This window comes from Chiloscyllium plagiosum, chromosome 21 (genome assembly GCF_004010195.1).
Source record: "Chiloscyllium plagiosum isolate BGI_BamShark_2017 chromosome 21, ASM401019v2, whole genome shotgun sequence".
NCBI classification, from domain to species: Eukaryota; Metazoa; Chordata; class Chondrichthyes; order Orectolobiformes; family Hemiscylliidae; genus Chiloscyllium; species Chiloscyllium plagiosum.
In genome coordinates, this window is record NC_057730.1 from 10,160,844 (window position 1) to 10,175,818 (window position 14,975).

The 14,975-nt window shown below is 35.7% G+C and overlaps 1 protein-coding gene across 5 annotated transcripts in view; it reads left to right on the forward strand.

Annotated features, from left to right (window-relative positions):
• The window catches only part of prpsap2 (phosphoribosyl pyrophosphate synthetase-associated protein 2), a 35,248-nt gene extending 21,590 nt beyond the window's left edge, over positions 1 to 13,658 (forward strand). For 3 of the 5 annotated variants that reach the window (XM_043711220.1, XM_043711219.1, XM_043711223.1), the window contains 6 exons: positions 2,635 to 2,750; positions 3,673 to 3,728; positions 5,120 to 5,268; positions 5,719 to 5,789; positions 7,677 to 7,823; positions 8,073 to 8,591. In XM_043711220.1, the coding sequence (XP_043567155.1) occupies positions 2,635 to 2,750; positions 3,673 to 3,728; positions 5,120 to 5,268; positions 5,719 to 5,789; positions 7,677 to 7,823; positions 8,073 to 8,231 (698 nt within the window). In that variant the 3' untranslated portion in view covers positions 8,232 to 8,591. Of the gene's footprint in view, positions 1 to 2,634; positions 2,751 to 3,672; positions 3,729 to 5,119; positions 5,269 to 5,718; positions 5,790 to 7,676; positions 7,824 to 8,072; positions 8,592 to 12,284 lie in introns of those variants that run through there. The other 2 variants (XM_043711222.1, XM_043711221.1) reach the window with 2 other exon arrangements.
• Positions 13,659 to 14,975: the final 1,317 nt, after the last annotated feature.

Sequence of the window (14,975 nt, forward strand, 5' to 3'; positions counted from 1 at the left end):
TTTGGATCGGATTATGTGGGATCTGTGTGGATTGGGATAATAAATAACAAGAGGAAGAGGACCGTGGTGGGAGTAGTCTATAGGCCTCCTAACCTATTTTCTATAGGACAGAAGTTTGGTGGTAATGTTGTGATTTAAAAAAAAAACTACATTTTTATTTGAATGACTTTACTGTTCGTGTAGATTGGGGTAAAATAAATTTGACAAAGTTAGCCAAGAAGAGAAAATCATATGCTATTTTGCATCTTGTAAAATTTCCTTGAAGGAAAGTGACCATAACATAGAATTTGCATTCAGTTTGAGAATGAGAAACTTGAGTCCGAAAGAACTGTGTAAACTTAAATAAGGGTATGTACATGGGGATGAGGGCAGAATTGACTGGAGTGTACTAAGAAAGGAATTTAGCAGAAAAGACTGAACAATTAAATAGTTCATGACTTGCAGCAAACATTTATCCCATTGTGAAGGATTATAGGAAATGGATAAACTGCTGAAGGTTAATGAAGGAAGGTAAGGCTCATATCAAAAATACAGAAAGAAGTCATGCATGTAAACCAGGCAATTGACAATGTTTTAAGAACCAACAGAAGATAGATGGAGTGACACTAATGTTGAAAAAATGAGGAGGTTGGAGAAGGATAGGATAGGCTTGAACAGGCTAGGAGAGTGGGTAGAGGAGTGGCATATGAAGTACAATGTGTGAAAGTGTGAGGTTATGCTCTTTAGTAGGCAGAATACAAATATAGACTATTTTCTAAATGGGGGAAGGGCTTTAGAAATCTAGTACAAAGGAACTTACAAATCCTAGTTCAGAATTCCCTTATGGTTAACATGCAGGTTCAGTTGGCAGTTAGGATAGCAAATCCAATGTTAACATTAATTTTGAGAGGGCTCGAATGCAAGAGCAGAGATGTGCTGCTGAGACTGTTTGTTTTAAGGCTGTAGTCAGACCACATTTGGAGTTTTGTGAGCAGGCTTCTGTCCCATGTCGAAGGAAGGATGTGCTGGTCTTGGCGGGAGACCAGAGGAGGTTCTTAAGAATGAACCTGGGAATGAAGAAATTGTCATAATGAGGAGTGGTTGAAGACTTGGGACCTGTGCTCCGTGGAGTTTAGGAGGAGGAGCAGCAATCTGATTGAAACTCTCAGAATACTGAGAGGCCTAGATAGAGTGGACATGGAGAAGAAGTTTCCACGAGTACGAGAGACTCTGACCCAAGGGCACGGCCTTGAAGTTTAGAATTGAAATTAGAAATTTCAGTCCAATGAATCTGTGGAATTCTTGGCCTCCATAACCTTCTGTGGTAAAGTCGTTGTCTTTAAGACCAGGATAAATAGGATCTTCATTAGGAAAAGGATCAATGGTTTTGGGGAGAAGGCAAGAGAATGAGGTTGAGAAGCAGATCAACCAGGATCAAATGTCAGAGGCAATTCAAAGGCGAAATGGCCTAATTCTGATCCAGTTTTTTATACACTTCATTGGGTCAGTGCAGACTTGAAGGGCTAAATGCCCTCTTTCTTCACTGTAGTGAATCTATAATTCTAGTGAGTTTTAAGAAGGTTTGTAGCTCAGGTTGAGGTTCTTGATGTACGTTTGCTCCCAATGAAAACGGACCTTACAGTTCAGCGAGCAAACCTACATCCATTCTATGATTCTATTCAATGATGTTATGACTCTTCAATCAGAATCCTACTTGTCTACAGTCCTTCTGAAATAAATTTAATAGTGGTAATCTGTGTAGTCAGGTTGCATTAGTCAGAAAATAACTGAAGTTTTCCAGTATTTTGATTTTCAGTGCAAAACTGTTTCAAAAAGTTTGATTGTTCAGTTGCTAGTTGTATCTTAGCAATTCTGAGGAATTTAGTCACCATTAGAATTTCTGTTAAATGTTCAGTTGCTCTGAAAATGTTCAATTTAACTCTTGCATGTCTGCTTTTTACTATTTCTTAAATGTCATTTTTTGGAAGTGTGGATTGTTTGGCGTTCAAAGATGATTTGCAGCTAAGGTAATGTGCAATTTAGTTTAAGAGGCAATAAAATTTTAGATTACTGCATCAAGTGAGAATAGATTGAGATAATGTGTGGTGAATTGGCTAGTCAACAAATGGGTAAAAGTGGTGTTTATTGCAAATGAGCTGTCATCCCCTCTATTACAGCATATCACCTTTATTCGCAAAGCGCCATATTGAACAACTCGTTCATATTCTCTTGAGCATTTTCTTTGGGCACAATATATGTTCTTAAAATTTGCAGAGTAAATACAGTAAAAATATGCATACTGTATGTTTGGGAGTTTCTTTCTCTGAAATGTATCTTTTGCCAGTGTTTTTCTTACCTTTCCAAGGTATTTTGAATATGAAGACCGAAGTGTGCAAGTGCACTTCAACAATGACATGTTTTGAAAGGGCAACAATTTCTCCTGGTGAACAAGGCTAACTTGCATTATAGTTTGGGGTGAATGAAAAGAATTCTGAAATGAGACATTAATTTAACCATGCAGTTGTTAAGGCAAATTAAACACTGTTAATGATATCCTGTCTTATTTATTTTGTGATTTGACTGCTGCTACTAGGGCACTATCTTGATAAATCAAATTGTTGCATTTATTTGTATTTATTTGCACACTTTCCTCAGGCTTGACTCACTTGATTACCATGGATTTGCATCAGAAAGAAATCCAAGGATTTTTCAATATTCCAGTTGATAATCTGCGAGCATCCCCATTCCTCTTACAATACATTCAGGAAGAGGTGAGGTTAATGGAATTATTCACTGACACTGTATGATTTCAGAGATGAGATGCGCTGTTAGCTGTCACCAATTATGTGCACAACTGTCACTTGCTATACAAAAAATGTATATATAGTTCAGTGCTATACTTTTGAAAGAAGTTAAACTTGGCAGTAGGTTATACTGTTTTGAATAAATTTTATTAAAATGATTAACAACCTCTGATCTGTGCTGCGTATAAAATTTAGGTTTCAGTTTAGCATAGCAACATAGATTGTAGAACCACTTGCTTACCAAATGTATAAAGGTGTGGAATTGCTCAGTGTAGTTTAGTGCTGAACACATATGGCACTTGCAGAGCCCAGTTCAAGATTCACCAGTATTGGTGTCTAAGTATCTATGGAAGGGGTTATACTGCATAAAATGACCATTCCAACGCTATTTACATTTGTTCTTCTGACATCAGCAACTTGGGAACAAATAGAAATGAGAGAATCTGTTTTGAGAAAAATCCCCAAGCTACAAAAATGTCTGTTGCTTTTCTCACATTGTGTAGTTTATAAAATTGATATGAAAAGTACATTAGTGTTGATTTCTCATATAAATGTAGAAATCTAGTCAAGATAAATCAAAACTGCTTGTTTTGTTGTAGCTGAACTGTGTAAACAGCACTGACTGTAAGATATGCATAGCACTCTAGAAATACAAGGACCGGGTGTGATTTGATGAGTTTAACAGCTGAAACCAGTAACTAAATCTAATGTTCATAGTGTGCTTCTCTGTAATGTGTCAATGCTGGCTTTAAAATATTAAACTAATTATAATGTGATATGAGCTGAGCTCAAATAATGTTGATGATATGCATGATGGAATGTAAGGGTTTAAGTCATTTATATCTACTTCTCTCCCTCTCTCTCCCCTGATCTATCTTTCCTTGTGCAGATCCCTGATTACAGAAATGCAGTGATTGTCGCAAAGTCACCAGCATCTGCCAAAAGGTATGTATGCGTCAAGATAGATTTAAAAAAAAATCTATTAATGAGATGGAGTGCCACAAGGATCAGTACTGGGTCCTCTACTTTTCGTCATTTATATAAATGATTTGGATGTGAGCATAAGAGGTATAGTTAGTAAGTTTGCAGATGACACCAAAATTGGAGGTGTAGTGGACAGTGAAGAAGGTTACCTCCGATTGCAACAGGATCTTGATCAGATGGGCCAATGGGCTGATAAGTGGCATTTGGAATTTAATTCAGACAAATGTGACTGCTGCATTTTGGGAAAGCACATCTTGGCAGGACTTATACACTTAATGGTAAGGTCTTGGGGAGTGTTGCTGAACAAAGAGACCTTGGAGTGCAGGTTCCTAGCTCCTTGAAAGTGGAGTCACAGGTAGATAAGATAGTGAAGAAGGCATTTGGTATGCTTTCCTTTAGGGTCAGAGTATTGAGTACAGGAGTTGGGAGGTCATGTTGCAGCTGTGCAGGACATTGGTTAGACCACTATTGGAATGTTGTGTGCAACTCTGATCTCCTTATCGGAAAGATGTTTTGAAATTTGAAAGGCTTCAGAAAAGATTAACAAGGATGTTGCCAGGGTTGGAGGATTTGAGCTACAGGGAGAAGCTGGACGGACTGGGGCTGTTTTTCCTGGAGCATCGGAGGCTGAGAGGTGACCTTTATAGAGGTTTATAAAATTGAGGGGCATGGATAGGATAAATAGACTCCCCCACCCTTAGGGTGGGGGAGTCCAGAACTAGAGGGCATAGGTTTAGGGTGAGAGGAGAAAAATATGAGAGAACTAAGGGGCAACTTTTTCACGCAGTGGGTGATACATGTATGGAATGAGCTGATAGAGAAAGTGGTGGAGGCTGGTACAGTTGCAACATTTTAAAAGGCATTCGGATGCGTATATGAATAGGAAAGGTTTGGGAGGGATATGGGCCGGGAGCTGGCAGGTGGGACTAGATTGGGTTGGGAATTCTTGTCTGCATGGACGGGTTGGACTGAGGGGTCTGTTTCCATGCTGTACATCTCTGATTCAGATGTTGGCATTGATGACTACATGGCCAGCATTTATTGCCCACCTCTAATTGTCTCTGGTCTCTGTGGTTAAAGGTACATGCATGTTGCTATTCAGGTGAGTCTGTTCCAGTATTTTGACCAGAAGTAGTGAACGATCGAAGAAACCTTGTAACATTGCATTAATGATTTTCCTCTTAATTCTATCAAAAGATACAATATTTTGCTTTGTTCTTTCAATTTAAAAAAAAAGAAACAAGCGAAAGTTTTGAGCTTAAAGCAAACATTCCTGTATTGTGTAATGTTACAAATGAGACAATTTTTGTTGGCAGGCTGTTTCTTTGAAGACCAATCGTTTTCTATTTCAGAGCACAGTCTTTCGCTGAGCGGTTACGTTTAGGAATCGCAGTGATACATGGTGAAGTGCAGGATGCAGAGTCAGATTTGGTTGATGGCCGGCATTCACCACCTACAGTGAAAAATGCAGCTGCTATACATCCCAGCCTGGAAATACCTAGTGAGTCTACAGTGTAATAGATCCTTGTTATTTAAGTTGTGCAAATTGAATGCTAATGCACATTAATCAATACTTTGGATAAATGAAATAATACTCCATCATTCTATTTCAAAAGGTAGGTTAATCGTGTTATTCCAAGCCATATTCTCAATATGTTTAAAAACATTTTTCATTCAAGTTTAAATGCTGTTTCACCAGGCATTATTACTAACTACAATGTTTATTACGAACTGTACAATGGTGTTGTTTGGATATGAAGATTTAAAGGCATTCCCACAAGCTTTGTATTGTTTGTCCTTCTAAAAATACCTTAAAACTTACCTTAGTCACTGCCTAATAATTTTCAGTGAGAGATTGCTTGGTGTGAAATGAATTGCTTGCTTCTATTGGAATGAAGCTTATGCAGTGCCATAGGTGAAATTATCTTCATTTTATTTTTCTTCCCATCAGTGGCAATTCCAAAGGAAAAGCCTCCAATCACAGTTGTTGGAGATGTAGGAGGAAGGATAGCTATTATTGTGGTGAGTTTACCCTTGAAAGTTTTGGCAAACAGTAAGACTATATATAATAAGGAAATGTTTAAAAATAGTCAGTCATAAGGAAAGATCTTCTATTTCTAAGAAATAAGTTCAGAAGGTTGCTGAAAATGTAAAATAGCAAAACAGATTAGCTGTTTTTTGTTCTTAAAAGCAGCTTTTAAGTAGAATATGTTCACCCAGTCCATGCAGGTATTTGTTTAACTTGGGCTTCCCTTCTGCAATTTATTTGGCTTCCCCTTAGATGCATCTATACTGTACACCTTAATTACTCCCTGTGGAAGAAGATTGCACATTTTAAACACTCTTTTAGTAAGGAAGTTCTTTCTCAATTTTTATAATACATTGCTTTAATTTATGACCTACACACCATTGTTGAGATGGAACAAGTTTAATGCTGGAAAATGAGATGGCAACTGATGTTAGATTGTAGAAAGTACCAATTTATCAAAACTTGAAAATCCCTTTTTCTTAAAAAGGCACTCATTTTGCAAAGATAGTGCAGGCAAACTGGATGGAGACTTTTAGAATAAGCTAGCTTTTAACTTTTGCGATGAAAGTTAAGGGAACTCAATCTTCAGTTAAAATGAACTGATGATTTTATCCTCAAACCTCTCCCATAATGCAGCAATTCCAGAATAAATGTACGTTTCTTCAAGGTTAGTTGAATTTTATTAGCAAACCTAGTGAGTCAAATTAATAACGATTGCCACTCTTGATTTATAATTCAACATTTTTAGTATCGCAGTGAGCGTACATTGACTAAGGTCAGATGCAGAATTTCAGCTTTTTGGAATGTCTGGATTCATTAAGCTAGGTTTTAACACTCATGAAAACCTATAAACATAGTCAAAGAATTTTAGAACTGTTAAAGGATTGTCATTTATTTATTACCTTTTTGATGGGAATCATGGGCTTCATTCACATTAATTTGATTTTAAAGCTTGAAGTTTGGTGGTAAAGCCTGTTATTCTTCTTCGTCTTTTGTAAACAAACGGGTTCACCGTTAACATTTCAGATTTCACTGTATACTGGCACAGAACCAATGAGGTCCTTGTGTTAGTCATTATTCATTTAGTAACAGAATAAAGTCACTGTGCTTTGCCAAACCAACAAAACTATAATTTGGTTATTCATCATAGTAAACTAATTGTCAGTACATTTCTCCTTTAATTTGTTTGTGCAGAGGGGAACAGAATGTTCAGTTTTTAATGCTAACCGTTATTGACATCCAAATTTCAGCAAGTTCAGTAGCTTCATTCATGTCAGGGAATGCTCAGTGCTTCTTGCAATTACCCTTAAATAATCTAGTGAGAGTGGGGAAATATGACAATGCAGGTTAGCCTGGGGATTTTTTTTAAACAAAGTCCTAACTCTAATCTTGAGATTGTCTATCAAATATAATAGGCAATTTATTTAGTTTGTAAACAACAAGCATGTTTTGTAAATGAACTTTGAACTCTAGTCATTATTTATTTTTAGAGAGATCATATGGATCTGTAGCCTAACAAATCCCGTCAGTTCAAGTCCCTACTTTGTTGCAGGATTTTCATGAATCTTATTGAGTATCTAACCACTGATCGAAAGTTATGTTTTGCAGTTTCCTGGATCAGTCATTTTAGGTGTTGATGCCACATAATAAGTGGGTTTGTGCCTCAGACTGCTTTCTGAGAATGAAATGTGTTTAATATTGTCCCAAACTTCTTTCAGTTAAGGCATTCTTCACCAGTCAACAGAGTGCCTTTTTCAGTCGTTTTAAACTTCTGTATCAGGATCTAGAGAAACATGTAATGCTTTATTTAATTTAAATTTTAACTTCATCTTTAATTTTACTTTAAAGTAAATTTTTTTTAAATTTGAATTTTTTGACAGGATGACATAATTGATGACGTTGATAGCTTTTTAGCAGCTGCAGATACATTGAAGGAGAGAGGGGCTTACAAAATCTATGTAATGGCAACTCATGGACTTTTGTCATCTGATGCACCCCGATTGATAGAAGAATCTGCAATTGATGAGGTAACTAAAGTCTGGCAATAGGCAGTTGACAATATTGAATTAATATTTATAGGTTTTTTTTTCTGTATTTGTTGAAGAAAAATGTAATTTAATCCATTTTGTTGTAAAGTGTATTTGTTGAGGGGGAAGGAGAGGAAGCCATTCCTTATTACAGCTCATTATTCAACAATGCAGACTTATAAATCATTGGCAGAGTTCTGATATTGAATTAACATTTTCCTGTTAATTATACACATTGCTCTTCCACAGGTGGTAGTAACCAATACAATCCCACATGAAATCCAGAAACTCCAGTGCCATAAAATAAAGACCGTTGACATCAGCATGATCTTATCTGAGGCCATTCGAAGAATCCACAATGGTGAATCAATGTCATATCTATTCCGAAATATTGGTATGGATGATTGAAATGATCCCTAAGGCCAACTTGAAGTGCACCTTTACTTAACTTGGCAAGAAAGTATCGTGATTCACTGGTGCAAAATCTTAAAATTTCTATCAAAAAGGCCAACTTTGTAAAGTGAATTTTTAAGAAACCATGCTGAATACGGAGACTTAACTACATAAGACTTCAGATTTCCTTTGCTGTTTTGTAAAAGCTAAGAAGTATGACCAAAATCCCTGTTTGTTTTTAATTGCTTTTGTATTTAGGAGTATTGTATTATGTTTTACATGTCGTAGCTGCATATTTGCTCTTGAAGATAACCTGCTCCAAGCTAAGCACAAAAAAAAGGAATAAACATAAGCACCTGAAATAGCCAACCTGGATTGTGCAAACTTGCTATATTGTGACTATATTTCAATATTCTTGATTGATATAAAGCACTTTGGGATGGTTTGAAGTCATGAAAGGAGCTATATAAATGCAAGTTCTTTGTATAAACTGGGATTTTTAAAAGTAAATGTTACATATTGCAGATGGTGAATTAGTTGAATAATTTAAATTTAATTACTTGGTTTTTCCTTCTCAATAAGGAATACATTTTAAATGATCTGTGTGGCTTTTAACCATTTTGAAAGTCTTTTATAATTTTTTGGAACTTTTAATATTGCTATACCTTCAAGGATTATCCTCTCAAACCTCCTGCTTAGTGCTGCATTTTCTTAAGCACAGTTCTACAGCTAACATGGTCCTCTATTATTAGTTATGGACAACTAGGCAAGATTCTCAGTGTATTTGGCCCCAGGGCATCCGAGTCAGATTGTTTTCTAACATTGTAATTGACCATGCACTAGATATACACACAACAGCTAAGAGTGGGAAAGTTGATCCTACATCCTTTCTTACCTCTGCAGCCCAAGGGCATTGGCAACAATTGTGATGTTTTACTGACTGCTAACATCACATTCTGTAGGAACTGTGAATAAATCTATGAACCTTTTAATCATATTGTTAAATTCTACACCATGCAGTTTATTAAACTGGCTGCATCATGTTGGGAGCTGTTCATTTTGTTTCCAAATTTATAGTCTATCACTCATTGCAAAATTGTGGAGCCACAATTTTTAAAATCATTAAGATCTGAACAACCACTTCAATTGTGTAGGAGTCTGTAGAAGGAATTATTGGCTTTGTGGCTTGAGTTGAGAAAACATATTTGCATAGTTTTGTCCTCTGTGTAGATGCCAATTCATACATCAGTACAAAATCAGTGCACGTAGCGTAATATGTGCTTGGTTAATCTTGACAGTGTCGAAATGCAAACTGCATTTCAGTTTGATAGCTTTGGATTGTCCTTGTATAAATGTGAGATGGTGAAATGCATTGAGGATCCTCTCCTGTAAGAATAACTTTTTTTTTGTCAACTAGATCTATTAACATTGACAAAATAAGAGAGAGAATGGTCTTAGGGTAAGTTTCTCGTTGTGCTGGACTCCTTCAATGAACATAACTGAATTAATTAAATAATCAGTTATCAATTAAACAAGAAATGCACTGTAGCTCAGTTAGCACCTGAAAAAGATATTAGCACTTGGTTACAAGCATGGCCATACCAGAAATATGTTTTTTTTTTGAAGATTAGTTATTCTAAAGGGAATTGGTTTGTGCTGTAATTTTTCAAATCTTTTTCCATGGTCTTCAAAGACTTCAGGCCAGGTAGTAAGAAATGATTTGCTTGCAAATGTAAGCATTGCTAACACAGTACCACCTTTCTAAAATATGCAACAGAAATTCTAGTAAGGATAAAAAGCTATTTGCGGAGCCATGACGCTTTATTATAAGCAATCTATTTGTGAAGCATTAATGAGGCAGAAGTGGACATTAGTGTTTTCCTACAATGTTATTTGATTGCTTGGTGGAATTTTATTTGTAACATAACAGACTCGAGTATTAGATTTAGTTAAACCTCCATTTCCAACCGAGGAAAAAATCTTGACCTCGAGCCTTCCTAATTAATATAGAAGTATTTTCTGTTCCCCATCTATTCTGGAATGGAATTACTGTTGATTGTTGTCAATTTTCACTTGATACAGGCCACATTGGGAAACTGACTGCAGTGGCCCAATACACTTTAGTGAAAAGAAACAAGATACCTTCATCTCTGGATCCTGTTAGTTTCTGACTGAGAATGAAACTGAGTGATGCCTTGGGACACCAGTCAATATACATGTTCTTGACTTAACTAGACAGATCAGGATCCTGTTGCTTGCATCACACTTAACTGGTTAATCAAAAGCTGGCTTGGCCTTTTTATGTACTGATGAAGACCTGTCCTATCTGTCTCATTTTAATGAGTGTCTTTCCTCCTGGACTCTTTTTACCATTACTTAAAATGAGCAGTTTGTGATGGTATGGCCCTGCCCCAAAAAAATTTGTTTCCCACCAGTTTGTAAGTCATAGACTTGTATTTCTTCTGTATGTAGAAGGATTGGGAGCCTTTGGTGCCTCTGTTAATAATGAAGTATCTTCTGTGATGTTGCTCATTGTTACTTGAAGGGGCAGGTATGTCATTTGCCTATGTTAGTTACAACAAGCTTAAATTGCTCTCCCAGAAGCAAGTAGGATAACTGAATATCTTGTCACATTCATGAGGTAACAGCACCATCCTTTGGATGATTTAAAACTTGCAATTGTATTACATAATAGGTAAGAAAGGTAATATTGAAGTGTTACTAATGCAGGGCGATCTATTCTAGAACTTGTCACAGTTGTCGATCAGATTGAAAATGTTACACTTGTTTTAAACAGGCAGAAACAAATTAAAAGCAAAATTTAAAAAAAAGCTCAGTCTTTGTGAAAGTTGATCAGAGGCAAAGCTGGAGCTTTGCGACAAATGCTGCTGATCATTAAAGAAATTCAGGGATGATCCCTGAATTGATTTCTGGGTATCACATCAGAAATTGGCATCAAATTGACTTTTGGATCTATTTTTAAAAGTTACATTATCCTTAGGAGGAATTGGTTGTATTAATAACAGATGAAGAATTATGGATGTAGTAGTATATCACAATACATATCAAATTTTCCATCTTGCCGTGAGCACGACTACAGAAGTTCCTTTATTATAAATAAATATCAATTATATCAATACAATAAATGCAGAAAGTTTATTTGGCTGTTTACTGATCCTTTCATCAGATTTAAGCATCTGATACTTAGGGTTAACTATTAAAATAATGTTGGCATATATTTGGGCACCTTGAGGTTTTTTGTCATTAACTATCTGGTTCACTTTTCACCACATAGTATGAGATTCTTGTCTGGCTTCGGTATTTTGGAAAATGGCTCACTGCAAATTGTATGCATACTAATCTGTATGTTCATGTACTTTGTAAATTGGCTTTTGAAGTTCAGAGTTTGTAAGTGATATTCTCTTAGCAGGTTGTGGGTCTGTTTTTAAAAAGGGAACATTGGGACTTTCCATAGTTGATACAGTTCTCCTATGTGCTGATGAAAGGGTCTAATGCTAAATCCAAACATTCTTTCAGCTGCTGTACGATATTTTTTACAGCTTGCCTTGTGCTTGGAGGAGGTTACTTGTCCATCATCTGTTTATGCTAAACCTTAAACTTTTTTTTTAAAGCTGCTTAAGAGAATAAATCAATATCCAAGTCTAACTTTCTTTAATCAACATTGAGTGAAATCCTTTTTTTTTTCTCTTCCCTATTCTGCATGATTTTTTTTTTTGGTTGGGATTTGCATGCTTCCCTTCAGCATTTCTTCTCGCATTTTAAATATTTGAATATTCTCAAAATCCACACTCCTGTTTTCACGTAAGAAATATTGCTCGTTTAGAGCACCTGAAGGTACTACGTGTACTTCAGAATTGAAGAGCTAAAGTGGAAATGTTCAGAAATAAGTTGCAAATTAACAGTAAATTTTAAATGTTGCAATTGAGAATGTAATGAAGGATACGTGATTGTAAATTGTCGTGCGCAGTTGTGCAGATGAAATTAGCAATCCTTTGAAAGTAACTTTTTTTATTTTGTGTGTTTTGTTCTTTTTTCTCTAAAATTCAGGAAGGTTTCCTGATTAATGGTCAAGTGACCATTGAGGCAGGTAGACTTTTTATGTGTGTATGAGGTAACGTTGCTGAAGAGTGGACCCCAGGGATCGCACCAAAGACACCCCTGCTCCCGCCATGTACAGCATAGTAATGTCTCCACCTCAGAAGAGAATTCAAAACCAGAACGTTTCCCTGGCTTTCTAATAGATTGAGTGCTTCACCAACTGTGCCCTGAACCAGTTTTTAAAAAAATATCTTGTTTGCGTGTTAAATGTGTGATCAACTGCAGATAATGCAAACACTATCTGGTTATCATATTGCTCTATTAGAACTATGTAACTGAATAATAAGACTAGAGAATATGAGAAAATAGGCTTGGAATTTTGCATACTTTCTGGGTTTTTACATAATTTGTTCCCAATTGGCTGGTAAATGTGTTCACTGATCAAAGTATATATTGACTGGCTTAACAATTTTATAAGATTTTTCAATGTTATATTAAGTAAATGGCAGTGGAAGTAGTAGTGTTACCATTACTTGATAGCTACAATTTGTTTGATTTTGATTATTTATTACTGTGCAACTGTGTCAATTTAAAAAATTTTCTCTGCCATTTCTTCCCCTAACTTCCCAGCTTTAAATTGGACTTTGTTTTAAATATATTTCTGTTTATCAACGAAACTGACTGGAAGGACTTAAAGAACTTTTGCTGATCAAGTTCTGTTAGCATCAGTCGTGGTTGTCATTGATCCAAAAGCTTTGAAGCTTCATTTTCAACTCTGTATCTTCTTTTGAGTGTTTCTAATTGTCAATGCAGTTTCAGTGATGTGGTTACTGCTTCCCTGTTGAAGGCAATCATTCAAAATTTAGAAATCACAAATAGGCAGAGTGAAAGTATTGCAGCTTTTTTTTCAATGGCAGTTTGCAGTAGGACTTTTGCTAGAAAACAAATTGAGGTTGTTCATATTCTTTTTATGTAGGACTGATAATATCAGCGTGAAGAGAGATTTTGCCTTTGAGCCTGGGCAAAATCAACAGCATGGTCCCTGATGTACAAGGACAAGGTCTTGCATAATGCTCCATCTCTTGCCAATTCTGCTGTGATAAAATCTAATAAAGCTTCAATAGGAAAGATGAATGTTTTTAATTTATTTATTTTTTAGATTTTGATGTCTTTGTATATTTATAATAGAAACGTATGCATTATACACAGCTTTGCAAAGGTCTACAAAACACTGAAAATTACTATTAAAGGTTTCTGTGCACTTGCCCATCTGTTATTTTGCAATGGGCCACACGGCCATGTTTCCACAGAATCTTGGTATTTGTACGTCTTGCATTTAGCTGAAGTGTAACAAAATTAATTAAAAGTTTGGAGAAAAAAGCACTAAATTGTAATGTGTGAGGATTTTTTTAAGTATATCTGGTTAAGATATTATATTAAAGATTTGGAATAAGAGCTCTTTTGTGCTAGAGATTTATTCACAAAGATTGAATATTATGTGCAGGTAAAGATAACTTGCAACATCTGAAATTTTTTAAACTTTTACCTTAAGCATAAATTAAGTCGTAGTGGCCTAATTAATTATATTTCTTAAATCTCAAAAGTGGGTCTTCATTACTGAATGATTACCTGTAAATCTCACTTGCGTGATTAATGTGCAGCAATGCATATCTAAAAGCTGGATTTCAGTTATAACCCCTTGTTGTGACTAACTTTTTTAAAAATCCTCATTTGTATGTATCAGTAGGCAGGCTACAACTCAACTCTTTGCCCTTTTTAAAAAGAAAATCTATGAACTGTTATTTGTGTGACTTTCAACTGTTGAGGTGGTTGTAAAGCCACACTAACCACTTTCTGCATACTTTTAAAAATATTTTTGGGCTTGTCAAATTAATAGGAGGGAGAAATCTTTCAACGGGGTCTTTTTTTTTCTTTGCACAATTCCACTTGGTGTTAGTAGATTTTTTTCAGGTAAAATTTAAATGCTGAAAGAATTGAGTCAGATTTTATGGTTGGAGCAATGTTTTTTGCTGTTGACCTGGATAAAACAGGCCATAAAGATCTAGTGATTCCTGTGGCATTGCTTTTACCTTTTGCTAACATTTGATTGCAATTAACATCAAGTCAAACGGAAATGTGTCATTTGAGGTAAATAAGCCAATGACATTTAACTTCTCACAGTCAGCAAACCAGGAAATAAACCTACTTTGCACTATTTCAACAGAAATTAAGAACTTGGCATCAAGTGTCAGTTATATCTCTTTCAACAACTTTCGCAGGATTTTATAATTAGATTACTTGGGTAAAAGAACAAATGATTTATATTTGAGTGCAGCCTTGGTGGAAAGTTCATACTCTTGAGTAATTTTATAATCACTCACACCAACTTGTCAGTTTCAGAAGAGTAATTGTTCAAGCTCCAGGCATTTTATTGGTAAGGGCTTGTGTTTTTTTATGGCCATTATAACAGAACAACAGGTGTGGATTAAGTTATCAATGGAAATAAAATCCGAAATAATGTGAACAGCAACACCTTGCATTTATATAGCATCTTCTTACATGGCTTCACAAGCCTTATCAGCTGAAACTAAACGGTGAACTCTTACAGAGGTAATGGGACAGATGACTAAGAGTTTGGTCAAAGATTTGAGTTCACGTCTGGAGCATTAGTTCAGATCTCAGGATTACTTGTCTTGTAAA